The 21,728-nt window shown below is 45.0% G+C and overlaps 4 protein-coding genes across 9 annotated transcripts in view; 2 read left to right on the forward strand and 2 right to left on the reverse strand.

Annotated features, from left to right (window-relative positions):
- CARHSP1 (calcium regulated heat stable protein 1) overlaps positions 1 to 5,963 on the forward strand; it is a 37,966-nt gene extending 32,003 nt beyond the window's left edge. For both annotated transcript variants that reach the window (XM_074598907.1, XM_074598906.1), the window contains exon 4: positions 4,164 to 5,963. In XM_074598907.1, coding sequence (XP_074455008.1) covers positions 4,164 to 4,326 — 163 coding nt within the window. In that variant the 3' untranslated portion in view covers positions 4,327 to 5,963. The remainder of the gene's footprint in view (positions 1 to 4,163) is intronic.
- A 1,112-nt stretch (positions 5,964 to 7,075) lies between these two features.
- PMM2 (phosphomannomutase 2) lies at positions 7,076 to 15,310 on the reverse strand. The gene is made up of 8 exons (XM_074598904.1): positions 15,214 to 15,310; positions 14,729 to 14,840; positions 13,772 to 13,848; positions 12,738 to 12,829; positions 11,906 to 12,005; positions 10,823 to 10,898; positions 9,560 to 9,675; positions 7,076 to 7,959 (listed from the first exon to the last, which is right to left on the reverse strand). Exons 1-8 carry the CDS (start codon positions 15,274 to 15,276, stop codon positions 7,855 to 7,857), a joined length of 741 nt encoding a protein of 246 aa, XP_074455005.1. The 5' UTR covers positions 15,277 to 15,310; the 3' UTR covers positions 7,076 to 7,854.
- Positions 15,294 to 19,017, forward strand: TMEM186 (transmembrane protein 186). Its single transcript, XM_074598905.1, has 2 exons — positions 15,294 to 15,390; positions 16,199 to 19,017. Exons 1-2 carry the CDS (start codon positions 15,382 to 15,384, stop codon positions 16,925 to 16,927), a joined length of 738 nt encoding a protein of 245 aa, XP_074455006.1. The 5' UTR covers positions 15,294 to 15,381; the 3' UTR covers positions 16,928 to 19,017.
- ABAT (4-aminobutyrate aminotransferase) overlaps positions 18,710 to 21,728 on the reverse strand; it is a 59,266-nt gene continuing 56,247 nt past the window's right edge. For all 5 annotated transcript variants that reach the window (XM_074598897.1, XM_074598894.1, XM_074598898.1 and 2 more), the window contains exon 16: positions 18,710 to 20,897. In XM_074598897.1, coding sequence (XP_074454998.1) covers positions 20,776 to 20,897 — 122 coding nt within the window. In that variant the 3' untranslated portion in view covers positions 18,710 to 20,775. The remainder of the gene's footprint in view (positions 20,898 to 21,728) is intronic.

A 21,728-nucleotide genomic window follows, 5' to 3' on the forward strand; every position in this document is an offset into this window, starting at 1 on the left:
CTGACCGCAGCCCATTGTACGTTGGTGTCGAGGTTTAACCCCAGCCGGCAGCTAAGCACCACGCAGCACTGCTGCTCACTATCCCCGGTGGAAAGGGGGAGAGAATCAGAAGAGTAAAAGTGAGAAAACTCATGGGTTGAGATAAAGACAGTTTAGTATAGGTAGACCAAAAGCTGTGCACGCAAGCAAAGCAAAACATGGAGTTCATTCCCTGCTTCCGGTGGGCAGGCAGGTGTTCAGCCATCTCCAGGAAAGCAGGGCTCCATCACATGTAATGGTGACTTGGGAAGACAAAAACACTGTAACTCTGAATGTCCCCCCCCTTCCTTCTTCTTACCTCAGATTTATATACTGTCATACGCTTACCCCAGCTTCAGGTACTTTATATACTGTCATACAACATGGAATATCCCTTTGGTCCGTGGGGTCAGCTGTCCCAGCTGTGTCCCCTCCCAACGTCTTGTGCCCCGCAGCCTGCTCGCTGGCAGGGCGGTGTGAGGAGCAGAAAAGCCTTGACTGCTCAGCAACAGCCGAAACCACCAGTGTGCTACCCACAGCGTTCTCATCCCAAACCCAAAACAGCCCCACACCAGCTGCCAGCAAGAAAGTCAACCCCATCCCAGCTGAAACCATGACAGTTAGGCATACTGTTTTGATGTGTGTACTGATTCACTTGTTCTTCATTTCTTGAAAAAACAGGACCACTTTGATTACCGGTACACCTACAAACCCTTTCTTACCATCTTGGTATATATTCATATTTCAATTTTAAACCAAACTTACCCTAATGAAGCCCCCATCATTTTATCATTCAAGCTGTGCTTCTTCCCCATTTGAATTTGAAGATTCAAGTGGTAACTAATTTATCTGGGTTTTCTAGGAGCTTAAAACACTGCCTTTATGTATTTGCATGTATGTATTGCACTTATTTATGTATGTGCTTCAGGAGATGGTGTGAATCCACTTTCCTTCTACATTAACCATACCTACTGATATCTTTTGCAGATTTCAAATGTTTGTTTCACTAACTGCATCTCATCCTGTTTTACAGGAGCTTTTAAAGAACGTCAGGTTCCTGTTCGTTAAAAAAAATGCTTTCAGCCAAACATGAGATCCCTTCCTGGGCAGGGCATCCGTTTCATTTAATGCCTGCCAAGTGGTGACTCTGAGCGCCCCACTCGCTGTGCGTGTTCATCCTCTGTGCAGGAATCAAAGGCAGTACCTGGGGCTGTGGAGTGGGCGGCTGTAATGCTCAAACAACAAGAAATCTAGAGCCTAGCTTGTCAGAGAAGGGGAACCTGAGCATGGGATCATGTAGGTATATTACATAGCTCCAGCGCCATGTAACTGCTCTGTCTCTGCCCCTGAAACACTGTCGCAGGTGGTCCCGGTGCTTGAGGCCACATGAAGAAACATGTTTCGTTACAACTTGTTCCAGTGGCTCAGCTGTACTTGAGTCAGCGTAGACTTTCCACTTCGGCTCACATTGTCTGTGTCCATTATGTCTGAGCCGGGAAGTGTTTCTGCTCACTGTGTGTTGCTAGTCCTGTGTTTCTTTGTACAGATAAAATGTCTGTGCTGTATTGCCTTCCACTGAAAGATACGACCTTGCTCAGGTGGGACCGATATCCTGCATGGGTTGTGTTGTGAGTTACTGCTCATGGCAATGTGGTTTTAACTCAATAGCAACAATTTTTTTTGGCAACAAGGGATCATTCAAGAGATTCAAGCGGGAAAGATGATGTCATTTTTTACATGGCATTCCAGTTCTCATTTGTGTTTTTACCCTGTCTCGTGTCTCTTGTTGGGGCTTTATGTCCACTTGTCAGGCTCGGAGACAGTACAGGTAGCATCTTCTCATCCTTGCTTGAAATCCTCTGTTTCAAAGTCAGGGTAAGCTGCAGGGAATTTGGTAGCAAATTCCTTTTGTCAGTAAAAAAGGTAAACTAATGTCTGCCCACTAAAGGACAGTAAGTATTGGGTGTGCAACCCCTTCACACCTGAAGAGATCTTAGACCTGTTAGAAATGGGGTAGGTGTGCTGTGAATGAAGGCAATACCTGAAGAGGGACAGCCCCAGCAAGAGTCTGGGAGTGGGAGCTTGAACATAGTCTGTCTGTCCAGTGTGATACGGGGCTGGGCTGACAGGTTGGCCTGGAGACTATGGAAGTAAATAAAGGTCAGTGGGATCAGCCTGCTTGGGGAGGAGAGGGCTGTCAGGTCTGATGAGGGAGGCTTTATCTGACTTTTCTGTAAACATTTTTCCTGCCTTCCATTTACTGCCATTTTCCCAGGCACTGCTCTGGAGAGTTCAGCTTAGGACATGCCCTCTTGGGTCTGATTCCCGCAGTCACAGGCAGCTCTGGGGTAGGGCTTTAGCTCAGGGAAATACAGTCTGACGGACATGTGTTTCAAGCCACAGGCCTTGGGAATGCCTTTAACTCCTCGTTGCAAGTTTTAGATCGATATTTAGATACAGGAGTGTTTTCAATATCATGTTGATAGAATCAGTTAGCAAACAATGACTTTTCTTCTGAATTTATCACAGGAGAAGTTCTAATGTGTGGGTTGTAGCTTCCCCTGTCCATGCCTGCTTGCCCTCTCTCATCCCTGAGGACAGGCTGCTCCTGCTCAGCCCCAGCCCCATGCACCAGCTCCCGGAGCAGCAGCCACCATGCACGAGTCAGAGGGGAGCAGAAGCTGAGACAGCCCTTGAAGGGAGAAGGGTGTGCGAGAGGCTGTGCAGGACATGAAGCTGAACAGTTTTGCAAAACTCGTGGGAGAGGCAAAGTCTGATGTGAAGTTACAACTGGCAGTAAGAGACAGTGTATTTACCTCCTATCAGTCCTGCCAGTCTTTCCTGCAATAGAAAAGCTGTAACAGTAACGGGTCACGAGATGAGAGTGGATATGAAGGGCACTGCTAAAATCCTAGGTTCTTGCCGTAACAGAAACTTTTGTGGGGTAAAATTCCTGGGTGGTGTGAGTATGCTCCCAGTGTGCTCTCAGCGAAGGCAAGTAACAAACTCAGTGGTGCTTATCTGTTCACAAATACAAATGCTGCTGAGAAACACTGAAAAAAAGCCCCTCAAACAACAAGAAATCTTAAAATCTTAGAGCCTAGGTTGTCAGAGAAGGGGAACTTGAGTATGGGATCGTGTAGGTGTATTTAAAGAGAGGTGAAGTAGCATCCTTTGTGCTGTCAGAGAATCGTGGCAACGCGGGTTGGAAGGCATCTCTGCCTGTCTCCATTGGAGCATGCTGGGACTTTTATTAAAAAGCTCTCATCTTGAACGCAGCGGTAGAGGAGAGGAAGGCTGTTCCCCTTTGCAGGTGTCTGTTTCATCAGTACATAACTCTGGGCAGAAGGTGACAGCCCTTCTGCCGTTTCCCACTGCTTCCAGTGTCTTGTATGCAGTAACAAATTAACAGCGCGAGTCCCCCGGCATCCCACGTCATTGTGCTGGTGGAGGCTAGGAAGGAGTGAGAGACTCTTGGAAATCTTCCTAAGTGCTGGATGCTGGAGGAGAATTTCTGTGATGCAACACGTCAGGATCACAGAACGCTCTTTGTTCACAGCAAGTAATTCTGAAGTATTCCACACTGTATCTTACGTGGGCTCCCTTTTGTTTTTTTTCATACCTCAGATGAACTATGTTATGGTGGAGTAAAATAAAGGTAAAATCAATGACTGACACGGTACAATCCTTCTTTAAAAAAAAAGAAAAGAGAAAAAAAAAAGCTTCAGAAGCGTGACAGGAGGAAAAAAAAAAAAAGATCAACTTCCTATAGTTTAAAAAAACAAACCCCCAAACGAAGTGCCAAACAGTGTCAGCCCTGCCCTCTAGTGCTGCCAGCGAGTAAGAGGTTGTTGCGTGGTTCACAGCAATGTTGATAAGGCTGGTTATTTTTTAAGGCATATTAGAGTGTGGGTTTTTTTGGTGTGTGTTTTTTTAGGGTGGTGTTGGTGTTTATAGTGTTTTCATAGGATTTTGCTGCAAGACAACTAAAATCAACCTCAAGCTTTGTTGAATGCTGGGCTCTATAAAAAAACCAGAAATACCTTGAGCACCTAAGATAATCATTATGGTAAAAATTTAAATAAGCTGCAGCAGAGTAAGAGTGTTTATGTGATTTATGATTAACTGATGCTTCCCCTCCACAGTATCGAAGGCGAGTATGTTCCTGTGGCAGGCGACGAGGTCACCTACAAGATGTGCACCATCCCACCGAAGAACGAGAAGCTTCAGGCGGTGGAGGTGGTGATTACCCATCTAGCTCCTGGAACCAAGCATGAGACCTGGTCAGGGCATGTCGTCAGCTCCTGAGGTGTCCCGGAGGGAGCGCGGCCGCTGCCTGCGTGGTCACTGCTCAACAACTGCCTGCAGGGGACCTGTCCTAAGAATATTCTACGTATTGTGCGGGAGGAAATACTGCATTGTCAATAAAGCAGAAGTAGGCCAAAATTACCATTTTTACGGCTGGCCTCAAAAAAAAAAAACCAAAAACAAAAACAGGCAATTCAAATGCTAATGAAAAAAATATATCGTAATGTGTTTACAACAAATGTATTTTAAAGAGACCTAGTTTGTGTGCTTGGTGGAGGGGGGGAGGTTTGGTTTTTCTTTTCTCTTGTGAACTGATTCCAGGAGATGCCCAGGGGGACAGGGGAGAGGTTTGAAGGAGAGCTCTTCTGGTGCGGGCAGCCGTGGCAGAGGCACGACTCCGAGTCCCAGAGGTGTGCAAGCACCATGTTCCCTTCAGCTGCCCTTCGGTAAAGGTTGGGGTACACTTAGTGCTGGTAACAGGGCCTGGGTGCCCTGTCTTGAGAGAGAGGTGTTCGTTGCTGCCGTTTGTTTTCCTCGTGGAAGGAAGTTCACAAACAGAGCAGCTGCCGCAGGGTGGAAAATCTCCATCTGGTGGTTACGCTCCTATGGTCAGGGTTGGGTGCCCTTCAGGTGCACCATTTGCAAACGGCATGTCTGCATATGTCTGGGATATTGTGGTTTTAAAGCCTGGATTGTTTGTGAATTTACTTAGGTGCCTTGATGGTTGATTAGCAACAAATTTTATAGGCCAGTATTAAAAAAGAAAACAACCCACAAACAAAAAAAAACAAATTGAAATTTAAAAAATTTGCTTCAAGGTAAGTGGCAGAAAGCTGTAGAGTAGCGGATACTTCATAGCCTCTGACTGTGTTTGGATTTAGACAAAGCTGACAATAACCGTCTTGATTGCGTGTAGCTGAATGTCTGCCGTGGTATGTCACTGCGCAGGCAGAATAACTCCACTTCTGAAAAGCAAGTTTTATGCTGTTCAGATGACCGTGTATGAAGTACCGTGTGAGTTACTTAATAAGCTCAGCTGTCTCGGTCAAGTAGATTCCGCAGCTGTTTCCCTGGAAAACTTGCTTGGTAGGATGTGGTATGGTCACCCTTGCCCTGACGCTTCCTGCAAAATTTCATGTAGTTGTAGTGCAACTAAACTCGTTCTGTTCTGTTTGTCTTCCACGTCTTTTTTTCAAATGAAGCATTGTTCTCTATTATGTTCCTAACAGTGGATTTTTATTGACTTTGCAAATAAAAAAAAAAAAAAAAGAAGATGGCATGATACTCTTCTGTGAGTTGTGTGAAACAGCGTAACTTCAGCTGCCTCTTTGCAGTTTTAACAATAGGCACTCGCTGTCCTGAAATGTCTTAGGCCTCTTTTGCAGCAGATGGTGTGTTTGGAGGTCTGATCCGGAGAGCGCAGATGTACGGAGGTTAGTGGCTTGTTTGACCTCAGCTGTGCCTGTATTACACTGTAGTGTACGATAATGACCAACCTGGAGCAGGGTTTTGGAGTTTCCTTTGTTTTTTTTTTCTTAACGGTAAGACTTGGTAGTTGTGGTTTTAACACTGTCCAGCTTGTTGGAATATCACATGCTGCTTCCTTTACAATAAACGCAACCATTATAGTGCTTTAACGTATGTCTTGTGTCTGCTCTCTGCGCAGTTGGTGTGGAAGCTGATGGATTAGCATCAAAGAGAAGAGGGTGCCTGCCTATGCACACCTGTATTATGAGAGTTAAAAGCTTTTTTAAAAGTGTTGTAATATCAACTGACTGTCATTACCAGAACAATTGGGGAGTAATTTAGCAAGTTTTTTAGCTGCTTAATGGATTTGTGCATAATATATACTGCTACTTCTGTAAATACCTTGATTTTCATTATATAATATTTAATATTAGCTACTATTTATATTAGCATATAGTAGGGGGTAACAGGGAGGGACAGCATAGCCTGCTCATGCTCATTTAACGTGAAACTCGGGGCAGGACGACAGAACATTTCAGAAGGGGCTCCTGAGACGGAGCAGCCAGTATGCAAAGCTTTAGCCAGGCTTCAGGGGATGGGACCCAAGCACAGAAGGATTGTGCCTGCCTGCTTTTTCCAACTCGCTCTACAGAAAGTACGATGTAAGCAAGGAACTGGGTGCTGTGGGTTGCTTTGCTTTCTGTTTTTTCTCCCCTCAGAGAGAACGTTTGCTTCTCAGCTGTTGGCATGAGAGGCAGAAGATAAACCTTAGCTATTGGCAGTGGCTGTGCAAGACTGACTAGCAAGCTTTTAAGATTTGAACACGAGCAGGTATGTGCACACAGCGGGTTGTATTTGAGGCTGGAAACAAATCTGGGTTTGATGCTGCACAGGATGTTTTGCAACGGTAACGTTCTGCAAATGCAGGAAACACTCATGGCAGCGAAGTAACCAAATAATCAGACACATCAGGTGTCTGCACACAAAGCGGTAGCTATTAACATCTGGCCATCTTTAAAGAGTTCCTGCACTACTGGATGGTTCTGGTCCAAAGTCTGTTCCCGTTAAAATGAATTAGGCACATGAGAAGGGTTTTAGCAGACTAGATAGTTCTGATGCATGAGGGCATCACAGCTGCTCCTTTTTTGGAAGCCCTTTTGGGGGATTTTGGTTTGTACACAAAGACTGTATTCTCCTCTTTTTTACTAAGTATCACTTAAACTTGGAATGGGAAAGATTCAAGTAAATAATTTATTTGTACAGACAGGCAACATACAACAGGTCTGCTTTACATATTTTAATTGCCAATAAAACTGAAAGAGTAATTTTTCATGATAAAATGAGATTTTATTCTCCTTTACTAAATTAAACTTTTCATACACGATATTACTTTCCCAATGCCAGAAAAGTAATATTAACAGTTACGCTGATTGTCATGTTTCAACTTGAATTTTAACAGAAACATAGTTTAGGTCATTTTTCTTAGTGCTGAAATCTCATCTACCGTTAATGTCTTACCAGGAAAATCAAAAGTGTAATTAGTGACAGAAATACATTTTGCTACTATGCTCAAGTTGTTTTCATTATTTTTTAATAATTTTTTTATTTTTTAGATTTAAAAACAGTCTGCAAAAAGTGTAGGTACCATGAACCGTACTGTGCATTGGCACAACTGTACTGAGGAGGTCACTTTAGCACCAGTTGGTCCAGCCTTTCCGGTGGTGGTGGTAGACTCAATGCACCTCGTGACCATGCACTGGAACACGTGTGAGGTCAGGGACTTCTGGCTCAGTTCTACCTTCCCACCCCCAGAAAGAAATAAAACCTGTCTCTCTTACTCCTTTTCCAGTTTTAAACAAGGAAATCCCAACTGTCTTATAATGCGTGTCTTTATAGCAAAAGGTAGTATTTAAAAAAACCTGTAAAATGTTCATCTTTTAAATATCAGCTTCCCTTCTGTAATGACTGACCAAATACGAAAAAAAAATACAGGATGAAGGAAGAGGTTTTGAGTTCCTGAACTGTCTTAACCGTTTTGTAAGTGTGAATTCTAAAAGTCTCCTATTTAAAAAATAGCTCTTCACAGATTCTTCTTGTATCCTCTGGGGAAGTGACGCTGTGGCCTTCTGTTCTGGAGTCTGTGAAAATTTCATAGTCATTCCCTCCCTGAAAACACAAGAGGAAAAAAGCAGAAGAGGATTTAGTGTTATTTACCTTCATGTATAGTCACAGTCTAGGCGTGGGAAAGGGACATGTAAAGGAAATTATGGAAAGAAGGGAGATAACATAGTCGTGGCTGAGATGTCTTCCAGAAAGCTAAGAAACTGCAAACCACCATTTTGAGATTTTGTATAATGCGTTTATAGCAAACCTGGGCTGAAACTTCTGCTGAACACCACAAACACTGGCATGAGAACTTCCAACCTGCATGTTGGAATTGGTAATGAAAGAGCAGAACTCTCAGTGTAAGTTTAGCCGTGTCTTTAGTTTGGTACAGCAACCCCGTGTTGACTTTTTACAATTGTTTACTTGTTGATATAAAGGTATAAAGCTCATTACAGAACACTGTACCAGCACGTGGTATTTGTAACTCATTTGCATTATCCTCTCCTTTCCTTTTAGGTAAATCATTGTTAAGACTGTTGGTCCTTTGCTATTTGCAGTAGTGTTCTGGCCTTGCTAGCTACTGGTCTGATGTAACATTTGTAACTGGTTTCTAATCCCAGGAGAGCGATGAAAACATCGTTTCACAGCTGGCTCCGGAACAAAGGCGCTGCCACCTGCATGAGCAGGGATCCCTGAGAGCCGCAGCTTCATGCACTACAGGAAGCAGCACCTAATTTTGTACGTTGTTCGCCATGCTGCTTTCCAGCGAGTCAGCAGCAACTCCTGCTAATTCAAAACTCTGACAACGCTGCACTGCCAATGATAGGGTTTAAAACCAACTGCCCATAAGCTCTATGCCAGAGGGACAAGTAATTACTTCTGCAGCTGGTGTCAAGGAGAAATCACCCCTTTCATTTAGAGCTTGTCTTTTTCTTATAAAAGAAACTTGGCCTTTTAAGGTTTATGAAACTATAAAATTCTTTGTAACTTATAAAACTGTAAGTTCTTAGAAAACGAAGCCTTTTCTTATAACACTTAGCCTGACACTGTCCCTCGGCTGCATTCAGACAGCCTGAATTTCATCCAAGTCCTTGTGCTTGCTGTTGCCCTCGTTAGCTCTGGTCAGGTCCCTGCTCAGCATTTCCAAAAGCCTCTGAATCACCCGGCAGAGCTGTTCAGCTCCAGCTGTTCACCTCCAATGACTGGGGACAGGGATTATATATAATTTCAGGTCCCCAGTGTGGCGACAGAGTGAGTGGTTACCAGAGGAACAGTATTAAATTAAATGGAAAATAAATACGTTTAATAATCACTAGCCAACAAGAAGCATCTATCTACAATAACCAAAGAGGATAATGAGTTCTATATAGCCATGTCACCTAGGTTTTTAACATAATTACAGAAGTTCAGTTTACAAACATAGTCCAATATTAAGCCTGTCAAGAACACTGTGTTCCCTTCAGGAAACACAGGAGAAGTCTATGCTCAGGGCCATCTCCCTGCATTATGCTGGCCAGTACGGCACAGCCAGTTAAACACGGACGCCTTCACATTTACATTCTGACTTCAGTTCTTGTCAGGCATAAGGCAACTGGTTAGAACCTATGGTGTTTGTGGTTTAAAACAGCTCTGAAATGTATACACAAAACAATATACTCACTGGCATAGTCTTATCTCCAAAGAAATAAATAGTCTTGAATCCATCGTTGGCAACGATTCCTAAGCAGTACCGCTTATCCCAACCATCTGGGAACACATCGAAGCTTATCTGGCCTCCTAGCATAGACATGAGCCAACAAAGTTTGTTTTATTATAAGAACACATTCTTGAGGGGAGCGTAAGTGAGGAAAAACTAAACTGGGTCAGATTTTTGGTAGAGGGAGCTTTGCAGAAGTCACAGAAATGTTATGAGACCCTGGAATGAAGTCTTACAAGTACAGAAAGTGTTTTATAGGGTATCAGTTATTACAGTTGTGACTTACAGATTATTATTTACCCATTAAACAAACATGAAAGTCTTAACATGTTCCCAAACACTGACTGCTCTCAACAAACTAAACCTTATTTTAAAAATCACATTTAATGTTTTTACTTTTAGAAAGAAACTACATGAATGAATGCAGCCATTGGTGCACGTACAGCTGTAAAGTCTTATGCAAAAGATTTTCTAAGGCTTTCAGAACAGAAGAAGGGAGGAAATCAGCCTTTGTAACAAAGCCTAACAGGACAACACCTGTTCCAGTTCCAAACCCTTGGACTTTACCAATACATCAAAGCAAGATTCCCACACAAAGCGGGTGTCAAAAAGGTATTTACAACACACTTCAGGAGAGCTGTATTGCTGTTCATTTCTGCCTTAGTGTTTCAATACCACAGCTCTAATGGCAACCACACTTTTTTACAATTCTGAAAAATAACAACGTAGTAATATATGGGGGGGGGGGGGATAAAAAAATGCATGGAAAACTAATTCCCCCTTAGTATCACGTTTCTCTTTAAGCTTGCACTTGCTTTTGCATTTTCTTTCCTCTCCTTCTTCCCACACAATGCAGCTACAGAGCTGAAGAACCAAGGGCTACCAGAACAGTACTGATGTAGTATTTCTGATCAAAATTGATTCGCAGAAACAACTCTGACTAATCAGAAGCATGTAATATGTTTCAAAATGAGCAGAATCAGTCACACAACTGACATTAAAAGACAATGGACTGATGACAAGAAATGAAGTTCTCTTTGTTGATGGATTTCAATTAAAACATACCAAATGAAAGCTTAAGAGGAAAAAGAGCCTTAGTCTTGCAGGCAGTGCCTGCAACCGCCCCCAGAAAGATAACCGTCCCACAAATGAGATGGGGTATGTCATGCCCATAAGAGGATATGATTTAGATAATATTTAAATTAAATGATATTTTAAACGTGATACCTATAGAAAATGTGAGGCCTTTTCCAGCAAATTCTCTTCGTAAATCAGCTACAAATTTCTCTCTTATATGTTCCTTCTGTTAAAAAAAGCCAAAACACAACATCAGTTACATGCTGTGTTAATTCATCAATAAAAAGATAACCTCCAAAACCACCCCCAAAATATTCAAAGGTCTGAGTACCACGACTAGCATGCTATAGCTATACTTTTTATTACTGAAAGCACGCTGAGAATATTTCTACTTTAATCTGTTCCAACTTGTGAAAAATAAGAGCAAAACTTCACATACATGCTGTGGTATTTGCTCTTCTATCTGAAAATCTTAGAATACTAAGGAAGTATGCTTCAACTCCCAGTAAAAGTCAGTTTTACAAATGGGGGGACTGAGGCATAGGAAGAGTCTCAAAACTGGTACTGATCTTCTGATGCCATATACTCCAGAAAGGGTACTTTCAGAATGCCTTGGGCTTAGATATCTTTCAGCATCCATTAGGTGAGTCACAGGCAAAGACTGCTTTTGAGGAATTAGATTTCAGTTTCTGTATCAGGTCAGAAACAGTTGTTACGGTCTAGCAGGGAACAGAACTGATAGCATGGCTCAGATTCATTTCAGCCTGCACCTTTAGCTGTGTACAACAGAAAATAAATGGTGAATAGTTTGACCTCAGCTTTTAAATTCTGCTTTAAAAGGCTTTAAAGAGTTGACAAGAAAAGTAATAGTTTTATTGATTTGAATGGCTAAAGGCTGGTATACTAAGGAGCATTCCAGATAAGTATGGTTTTATCTAAGACAGATTTTTTCAGGAACCCTGTGTGCAGAGGTAGGATGTTCGGTACTCTGGATACAGGCTTAAAAGAAACATGAGCCAAACCCTCCTGCTCTACAAGTTATCATTGTGAGCTACGGCAACAAAAAAACTCCTGTATATTTCCTGAAGTCTGAACTAAGTTGTTAGTTCAACCACGTGGAAAGGATTAAAAGGAAAAGAACTGCACAAAGTAGAAAAGCTTTTTAAAAATCATAACCTGGCCATAACTGCCTCTTCCAGAAGAGTTGGATATTTTTCAAGAGTTGTAACTCACTTTATCAAGTTCATAGAACTCAACTCGTTCTTCCTGGCTGCAGCTTCTTCCAATGGGCGACACATTTAACATCCCATTTCGGAACTCAATAAAAGTGCCCCTGAAAAAGAATTGATTAACAAGACAGAAAATAGATCAAAAATTGCTCAAAATACTGAATATCACAAAGAACTTTTGTTTAATTCTGAAGACAATGGGAATCAGATGTCCTTTCAGCCTCTCATTGTAGGCATGAAAAACAACATGTAGGAACCAGTACCTCTGGCATCAAGGACTCTTTTGGACTTTTATTTGAATCTGGCAACCTCAACATCCCCCTTACTGACTTTCAGAAGTATGATTTGGTTTTAAAAGTACGACGGGAGCATCCTGTCAAGCCAGTTCTCAGACCCTGACAGGACAGTCTGTCAGCTTTGGGGTGAAGCGACAAGATTTAGAGCAATCTTGGCAGTGTTTCTAGCTAACCTCACATGCGGTTTGTATTAATGCCTGGAGCAGCTGCACCCTCACATGTCACACAGGACTGCTCTTACTGCACGCTTCTCATCTCCGGAGAACATTATGCTGCTGAATTCCAAACATGTCAAAGAAATACTCCCACTTTCAAACTGAACTTCCTTCCCTCTTGAATAAAAATGCTCAATCAGTATTTCAAATCCTGTGCTCCAGCTGGGACCTTGCCTTTGTATGGGCGGACTGAGCTCTGTTTCACGTACACAGTTTTCTTAAACCACAAACTATTCATTTGTTGCTGAGCAGAGTGCTTTACATATTGATGCTCAAGGCTGTAACATGGAGAACATGGTGACACGAGATGCGTCTACGCACATACCTTTTCTTTGGCAGTTTGATCTTTGCAATATAACTCAGGCAGTAGTTGATCAGATCCTGAAGTATGTCCTCGCCCAGGTGACCCTGAATGCTCTAACAAAATAAATACCATTCAACCAAGGGTCCAGAATGTGAGATTCTAAAAACAAGTCACATGGAAAACACAGACATTGGATAATCAGGCACAGTTAATACCACAAAGAAACATGCCTTCAATAACTAACTCTCAGTTGATGAACTAACAGCTCGCATTTTTCTTTTTATTTGGGCTTTTTTTTTAAACCATAATACCAAACTCTCATTTAGTATGCTCCCTACTAGTAACCTCCTTTAGAAGGAAACACTGTGGGTCAAAGACAGCAGACCTAAACAAAAACTTGCAGTTAACATTTACTGCAGCCACATGTGAACAAACCAAGATTGTTACTGGAGTAAACTGGAAACCACCGCTCACGTCAGCAACTTCCGCCAGGATCTCTTTTACAATTTTAATCTCCATTACTTACATTGAGCCAATGAAGGTGATTAGGGTATCTAGAATCAGTTGCACATTTATATTAATTTAGAGTATTACCTTTTAGCTTATACAACATATCGGAATGTGCACTATGAATTAATATTACAAAGCAGCTACGAGAGATCTACAGGAAACCTCCTGAACCCTAAGGCCCAACAGACACCAGCTATGAAATGCCGTATTCCATAGGACCTCCAGGAGCAGAGGGATTGGCCACATTTCCTCTGCATGAGCTGAGGGAAAAGGCTGTTCCAGAATTTTTACTGTTCTTATTCGATCAGATGCTCCAGACTCCAATAGCTTTTGGTTTTGGGAATACCCCAAAAAATAAAGCTCAAGGTGAAGACTGTCATTACGTGAATCAGAGTGACGAATGAATGATCTGTTACAGAACTAACACATGAAAATAGCAGCAATTTTGGCCTTAGAAGTGTGATGACAGAGGACTGCACTGTAGCAACAAAGGAAAATCTTCCTTAGAAAATGTCTCTTTCACATACTGGAAATTTCACACTTACCTGCTTGCCCAAGAATTTACCATCTTTATATGCTACAAGACCGTTTTCTGGAAAAACGTAGTCGAATTTTTCAACCACTACAACCAAACAAAAAGGCAGTAACTTGCAATTTCCCTTGTATTTTTAATGCGGAATTATCTTACATGTGAAAGAGGTTAAAATACAGTAAACGTTAGATCATAAAGCCTGAAAGATTCAGCAGCATAATGTGGAGCACAAGATCAAAACTACTCTCCTTTCTCTCCACGATTAACACACACATCGAATCACTTGAAGCCTTTCAGTTCAGCTACCTGTATTTTTGCTTAAAGGTTCTTCCTCTCCTGCAAGTATGTCTCATTGCATTAAATGTAAGGAAGTGACCGAACACCTCAAACGTTACAAAAGCCTGGCACACAGCCTGGCTAGAGAGCAGACCAAATACTACCATTTTAGGTTCATTTTATCAATGTTATTAATCTACAGTAGATGCCCAAGAGTTGTGAGAATCTCACTGCAGCGCAGGACGGTACGGCTCAGTGGCGACTGCCTGTCAGCCAAACCAATTCTGAGCTACCTGGGCGTTACAGATGGCTATCAGTGGCATCGATTGAGTAAAGACAATTAAAGGGAGTCTTTTATACCGAAAAGGAAATGCCTCTCAAAGGACTACAGCAGAGTCCCTCTCTACGTGGCAGCCCCTCAGCTGGCAGAACCGCACGGTTCCTGGGTGAGCCTGCGAGCAGCCAGCGCACTACGGGCCGTGTCACGGCCTGGGTTTCGCTAACGGCGACTGTCCCTCAGCGAGACACCGACACACCAGCAAAACCCAAACGCGGCTGCAGCCTCCCGACGCCCACGGACGGCTTCTGGTAGACTGAGCGCACCCCGACCAAGCCCGGAAAGAAGTCAAAAGCGAGGGAGGCGGGGCTGACCGGGCTTTCCCCTCCATTTCCCCGCCACAGCCCCGGCCCTTACCGTCATCCCCCAGCTGCTCCTGCATCTTGGCGAAGTCGGAGCCGCCCACGACGCCCACCCGCACCTTCCGCCGCAGCTGCTGCAGGAAGGCGGCCATTTCCGCCGTGATCCTCTGCCGGCGGAGGAAAGGCCCGTCAGTACCCGCCCTGGGCCCGGCGGCCCCGCTTGGCAACAGCCACTAAAACCCAGCAGCGCCGTGCACGGCTTTAATGCAAAGGGAGGGCTTCTTTCTTCCCTTAAATGGCACCTGCAGTTTGCCCATCAGGCGCCACGGGAACGGCTGCAGAATCCGATGGGCCTGTCCATGCTGTCTCTGAGGGCCCGTGGCCGCTCCGGGCCCGGTGGGCGCGCGGAGAGCCGCGACCCGGCCCCTCCGCCCGGCCCGGCCCGGCCCGGCCCCTCCTCAAGCCCCGGCCCCGGCCCCCGGCCCCCAGTTCCGGCCCCGTCCCCGCCTCATCCCGCCCCGTCCCATCCCCGAGACCAGCCTGCCGCGGGGCGGTGAGGGTGCCGTCCACGTCGAAGAGGCAGAGCACGGCCGGCGGCGCCATGTCGGCGGGGCGGGGCAAGGCAGGGCACGGGCTGCCGCCGCGGGGGAGGCCGGGAAGCGGGAGGTGCGGTGCCGCTCCGCCCCTTCCCGCGGGGCCGCCGGAGCCATGGCGGCGGTGAGCGGGGCGTAGACGCGGCAGCGAGGGGCTCTCACCCGGGGCCGGGCAGTGGGGCCGCCCCTGAGGCGACGGCGGCTGCGGCCGCCTGAGGGGGAGCGGGGGGCGCACAACGGCTGAGTAACGGCCCGGGGAGAGAGGGCTGGGGCCAGGCCCGGAGGAGGGGGACCGGGCCCGGAGGAGGCGCCGCCACCATCCGGAGGATGCCAGGGGCAGCGGCCCCTTTGATCTGCCTCAGCCCCCGGCGAGCTCTGCGGCGGTGGCCGCCCCGGCCCGAGCCTGAGGCCGCCGCTGAGCGGAGCAGCGCGGGGCATGAGGCAGCACGCAAGTTCCCGTGCTTCCTTTTGTCTTCTGTTGCTCCGCACGTTCCTGTGTCTGGTCCCTCCTTCGGCGTTGCTTATGCTCTCCTCCCTTTCGTCGTGCTTAGTCCGCTTTTCTCGGTTTCCCTGAAATTACCATTTCAGTGTTTATTTAACGTGTCAGTGGCTGGCAGCCGCAGGTTCTCTTTGCTTGGAAGCCCCCGGTAGTGCTGGTGTTTCCACTCGGATGTGGCTCAGAGAGAGGCGGGGGATGCGCAGGGGTCGTGCACCTGTAGCATCGAAAGTGTCTTCCCTCCTCTGCAGGGGGGGTGCGAGCACAAACACCTGTTCCCTCAGGTAACACCAGTTTTAGGTATAAGGCTACGGTGAGCTGGGGCGGGGGGGCTTGTGGTACCTGTCTCCAGGTGCCTGAGGAAGAGATGCTGAGCTAAATGGGATTTGGTTGCAAAGACAACTCATTGGTGACCTGTGGGACTGTTTCCTTACAGGCCAGGCTCTGCAGAATAAGGACTAAAGTCTGCGTGGCACCATCTTTTGGGAGATATCTACAAAACCAGCTCTGGACGAGGTCATGGAAAAAGGAAGATGTTCGCCCGCCCTGCTTGCAGTCACAGAACTGGCGAGCGAGTGCTGTGAATCATTGTCTTGGGAGACAGCGAGAGCCGTCTTTGTGTCGGTGCCATTCGGCCCCCACTGCTGTGGTCCCACAAAAGGCTGTGGAGGAGAAAACAGAAGAATTCAAACTGGTCTACAGGTTTCCAGGGATTAAGTACTGCAGGGTACTGTCCCGACTGAAGCTGTTACAGACTGCCACCACCGTGGTCACGCTGCCGCCCGTCTGCTACCTCTACCTGCAAGACCAGGTTTCACAGACTGTCCTCTTGTATACAACTGGCATCACCCTCTTTGCTGGTGCCATGTTGTATGGTATGAGCTACTTTTTCAGACGAATTATTGGATTAATCTACTTAAGTGAAACTGGCTGCACTGTCAAAGTGGCTCACTTGACGTTCTGGGGAAGACGGAATGACGTTTACTGTCCCATAGAGACAGTGATGACTTTGGATGAAGTTGGAGATAGCAAGGGGGAGCTACTTCTCCAGTTCAAGCGGTATAATAGTACAGATATTTTATATTTTACAATTAAGTTTGGCCAGATTGTAGACAGACAGAGGTTTACTCAAATATTCGGAGAACTCGAGTCATACAGCAGATAATTTCCAGTGATTTTCCTTGTCGCGTGTTCATTGTGCTTACTCTTCTGTGAAGTTTAATTAGTTCACCAAACTGACGTACTTCTGTCATTTTCCCGTGCAAAGCCTGCTGGTAAGTGCGCTCAGCATAGGAAGTAGAAATGGTAAAGAACAATCCACTGGACTAAGTGTCTCTGCAGCTTGATTAAGGTGTGAGCAGCGGCTCTTCCGTGTTGGGTACAGTGATGTGTGTGGTCACCGGCAGGTCTAAGTCTACACTGTGCTACTTGGAGCCTGCAGCAGGAGGAGTTTCTGATGCTGGCCCTGACGGTTTCAGCTCGCCTCTTCCATTGTTTTGAAACAGGAAAAACTCTTGAAGTGAAACGCAGTAACTCTGCCAGAGCATCCTCACTTTAAATTCATTGTTTCTTTTAGCGGATTTTAGCTTGACTGGGAAGCCTCTTGAAATTCAAACTTGTCTGAAACATACATACAGTGACCAATGCTGGATGTCAGGGTACAGGCTCCCGCATTAATGAATTGGGGGTGACTGGAAAGAGCGGTACGTGATGCTGTGTAAGGTGCGTGGGGTCTCTGGGCAAGGTCTTCCAGGGTGTGAACGTAACTAGGCAAAATGAGGGCGTGTGTTCTAAGACACACGGTTCAGCCGTAAGCGTCAGTTAAAGACTGGGACAGCGTTCCTGCAGCCTCTCCTAGAAATAGCTTTCCCCTTGGAAGAAAGGGAAAATGTACCCGAGTTACAGGGACAGTCTGGCGTCCTTTGTTTGGTTTGGATCCAAATGATCATCTGAAAATTTGGAACTGCTTGTCCGTCTTTGCATATGCTCATGTTTGTGGTTTTGTATGTACGAATGACATTTAATCAACACTGTAACGTTTGAGTTGCAAAAACTTCAGTAAATATTACCAAAAATTATCTTGGACCACGTGACTGAAGCAGTCTTCTGTGAAGAAACCACGTAGCCTGGGGAACAAGTCATCTGCATCCCTTCATGGGTTTACACATGGGATTGGGGCCTATCATCAAAAGCTCTGTTGCCAAATACCCTTCCCACTCCCCCAGGCTGGGCTTACCTAAAATGGAAAGAAAAAAGGTAAGGCACCCAAAAACTGTATTGAATTAAGGCTGGGAATATGCGTACTTCGTATTCTGTTGACCTTGCAGGGTTGATCACCTCAGCGCCTGTGTCCGTGAAGGACAGTGCTCTTAGCCTGTGGTGGTTGTATGGTTCCTCCTTTTCCAAAACCTCAGTAGGAATGAGGAGCAGGATTTAAACCTGAGAAAGAATCAAACCTGAGCACCTGTAATGTGTAAAACTTTTTTTTTGAATTGTCAGAAGCAAGTTAAACTTCTTACACTGCTCTTCTGGCTGTTACCTCACTTGAAACAATGGCAAATAAACTGACCCTCACCAACAGAGAAATCTGGAGTGTTCTTTGCCCTGTTTCTTCCTCACGCGTATTGAAACCTGGGTGGATCACCAGATGCAGGTAAGTAAAATTGCCATTTAAGTGCACAGGCTGACCCTGATCTGCTATTTATTCACGGTGAACTTTTCCTAATGGGGGCTCCATTATTTTAAACTTTGGCCGATACCGTGTGGTACAGCAGCATCAAAAGGAAAAGAGAAATGCTCCTTGGCTTAAGCACCACGGCAGCAAAATACAGTGGACCGTGCATACGGTGTGGTTTTTGGAGGCTTACCTTCACAAGATTATGTTTAATATGCACTAATCATTCAGTTTAGGGAAGTACTAGGTGTAAAATAAAAAACCCTGGAGAAGTTCAATTATAAATATTTTATTTAAGAATATTGATTACACATGAGATGTCATTTTTTATGAGTCTGTGTACAGTTACTAGTTACACCATGAAGTGTAGTTCAGTATTTGTTTAAACATTTATTTGGCACTGTCCACAGTATGCTGTAAACAATATTAACTGTATATGCTTCAGCTGCATTGCTTTCTATGTATTCTCTAACATGATTTCATCAACAGGTTGTACACAATTATACAGTTACTGAGTGTCAGTAAAAATTATAAAAACACCTAGAGTATTCATAATAAAAGTGAAGATGTGGTAAGACTTCAAATTACTGGACCTTTGCCTCCGTAAAAGTACGGGACTTGCTAGAGACATCTACTAAAACTACTGCACTGATATGTTGAACAAACTAAGTCCCAAAATGTTGCCAGGTACAGTTCTCTGTTTGACTCGCCTCTTGCTGATAACACGCTTACGAGGACAGCGATGACAATGAAGTTTTGCTGAACACCAATTCACCAGGTCCTTCCCCGACATTTCTACAACCTCTGCTCAAAAACCTGCTCAGGTTCTGACCAGCCGGTACCAGAATTCTGGTTTCTGCAGAGAGGTTTACAGAAATCCTGTTATTTTTAAGCTAGCAGAAGAGAGTGTGCTCGAGTTTCCCAATACCAGCACTTGAAAAATAAAACGGGAAAACCATGATTAGCACTTCTCAAAGCAGGTAAGAAACCTTTCACATTTTGGTAGCTGTATTAAGCGCGTAAATCTTTTAACTGCTCTTTTATTATGTACTTAAAAATTGTCCAATCCTAATAGGGCAACTGTGAAGTCTGCTGTGGTCCCTGTTTTTTTGGTGCAGAACAGAAAGTTAAACTTAGTAAACGAAATCCAGATGCTGGCTAGCCAAGAAAAGGAAAAAAAGGCACCAGACCTAGTCCAAGTCAGCCTTAAGCAAAGAGACATCCGAAACGCTTCTCTGAAGAGAAACACATCAATGAAGTGTCGCTACTTTTTGATCCTGTGGCTTTCTAGAAGATCTCTGAAGTATCAATGACTAAGAATTCACTATTTGAACAAAAATAGAATTACTTTGCATTATACATGTGCAGTTAGGACTAGACCTTCGCTGTAGTGGCTCTGATGTCAGGTAATGGCTAAGGTCAAGCAGTTCTGCTGTAGTTTTACAAAATACCTCAAGTATTCACGTAGAACTTGTCCTAGATAAATTTAATGGCTATTGTTTGTTACGGGCAAATGGTAAAATAATCTCAAATCATTCTAGATTGCTGGCAGAGGTGGAAAGAGTGTGCTTTATATGATTCTCTAAGCTTTGTCAAGGGTATAGACTTTTGGGTGTAGTCTTCTCTGTAAAAGTTTGATTGTAAGAGAAGTCAAAAGCTGTAAGATCCAGGATGAGGGAAAAAAAGTGCAAGTCCCTCAGTTCCACTGCGAGCGCTGCACGTGTGGCTGAGAGCGTCAGCGCCTCTGAGGCAGAATGTGCAGGCTGAAGGGCGGGCACAGAGGAGCTGAGGCATCCCGCTCCAGCGGCAGACGGCTGTGTTCAGGGGGATAAAGCTGGAAGTTATTCTGTAAAATACTGTACTTGGCAGTGGTGGAAAGCAGAGCTTTCCTCAAAACACCTAACTTTATTGCAGCTACCACTGGAGAATGGCACTTTCTGCCTGGCAGGCACGTGGCTCAGTGTGCCACCACGCCTGGTGCTGCTTCTGGATGTAAATCTAGCCGGCTCACCTGGGAAAGGGACTGTACCAGCCCACAGACAATCAAATAGTCAGGGCCGTGAATGTAGAGAGGACTCTGCAATTATTACGACCCAAGCCAGAAGATGGAGGGCCACAGCTTCTACCAGTGCACAGTGGGACAGCTGGGTGTACCTGCTGGTGACCAGTACCAGTGCTCTGCCTGGGCTGGGTTTGCACGGAGCAGCTTGCCTTGGGCAGGATTACAGACTGAACACAAACCTTAGTTTATGAATTTACACTTATCTTGTGAGTAGAGAAGACATGAATTAATGCAAACTAATTTCATAATCAGCTGTTCAGTGCGAGGGAACTGCTTTTTACTTGAAGTTTGCTAAGATGTCACTGAAAATGTTCAGAAAGAGGTGCGCGTGATGGTCCTTGAAGATCAGTGTTGGACGGAAACGAATGGATCTGTCGCCACAGCCTCCCAGCACGACACCTAAAATGAGAAAAGAGCAGGTCGTTTGGTCATTTCCATCTTTACCGAATACCCAGAAAATGCAGGTTCCTGAAGGAGGTTTGCCTCACTGTGGAGGTCCAGCAGAAGCTGCCCAAGTCACTGCTAACCACAGTGACACAGCACGTGGTCAGTGCTGCAAAGGGGCCGCCAGCTCTGCAGTGACTTAGAAGAACACTGCGGGTGCCCGTAGCTGTTCTGTGAAACACCGGGAATGTCGGGACTAACCCCAACATCAATGGAAAGACTCCATCCGGTGCGCAGCTCAAACAGCATCTGAGCCTTCAAACCCGCCAATGCGCTACTGGTTAAGGACCTCAGTCCCTGAACAAGACACAGTAAGTTTCTTTGCAATTTTTTTTTTTTTTAACTACTTTGTTTTTAATTACAAAAAGTTTAGAAGTCTCAGTGCTGGCAGACTTCTTCCTGCAGTACTTTAAATGCGAGGTTCAGATCACCACATTCCCTCCTGATACCTGGGCCTGTCTACAGCTGGGCAAGAGTTCTGCAGTACAAGAGGGGTGTAGATCTGTAGATCTGTGCCCATTTTAGGCAACTTGTTATATTTCATTATTAAGTATTCCATCAAATTCATAGGTTTTCTCCCTGTGTTTTCCCGCGTGACAGCTACATTAACTTTGTTCTAGTTTTCCTGATGTGTTTCTGGAAGCAAGCCATGCCTAGGGGCACCTACAGTTACTGGAGAGGAATATGAAAGTGATGTCAGAAAAACTCATGCCCTCCATAGTAACGTTAGGCCCACAGAGTAAACGTACACACTGTGCAATGAGCTCGTCTGATGTCTCCGAAAAC

This window comes from Larus michahellis, chromosome 8, assembly GCF_964199755.1.
Source record: "Larus michahellis chromosome 8, bLarMic1.1, whole genome shotgun sequence".
NCBI lineage: Eukaryota > Metazoa > Chordata > Aves > Charadriiformes > Laridae > Larus > Larus michahellis.

Coding starts and splice junctions, on each gene's coding strand:
- PMM2 (XM_074598904.1), bottom strand. CDS start 15,276: ATGGCGCCGCCGGCCGTGCTCTGCCTCTTCGACGTGGACGGCACCCTC. Junction 13,849..14,728: donor GGAGCAGCTGGGGGATGACG/GTAAGGGCCGGG, acceptor GTTTGGTTGTAG/TGGTTGAAAAATTCGACTAC. Junction 9,676..10,822: donor AGGCCTCACATTTTCTATAG/GTATCACGTTTA, acceptor TGTCTATGCTAG/GAGGCCAGATAAGCTTCGAT.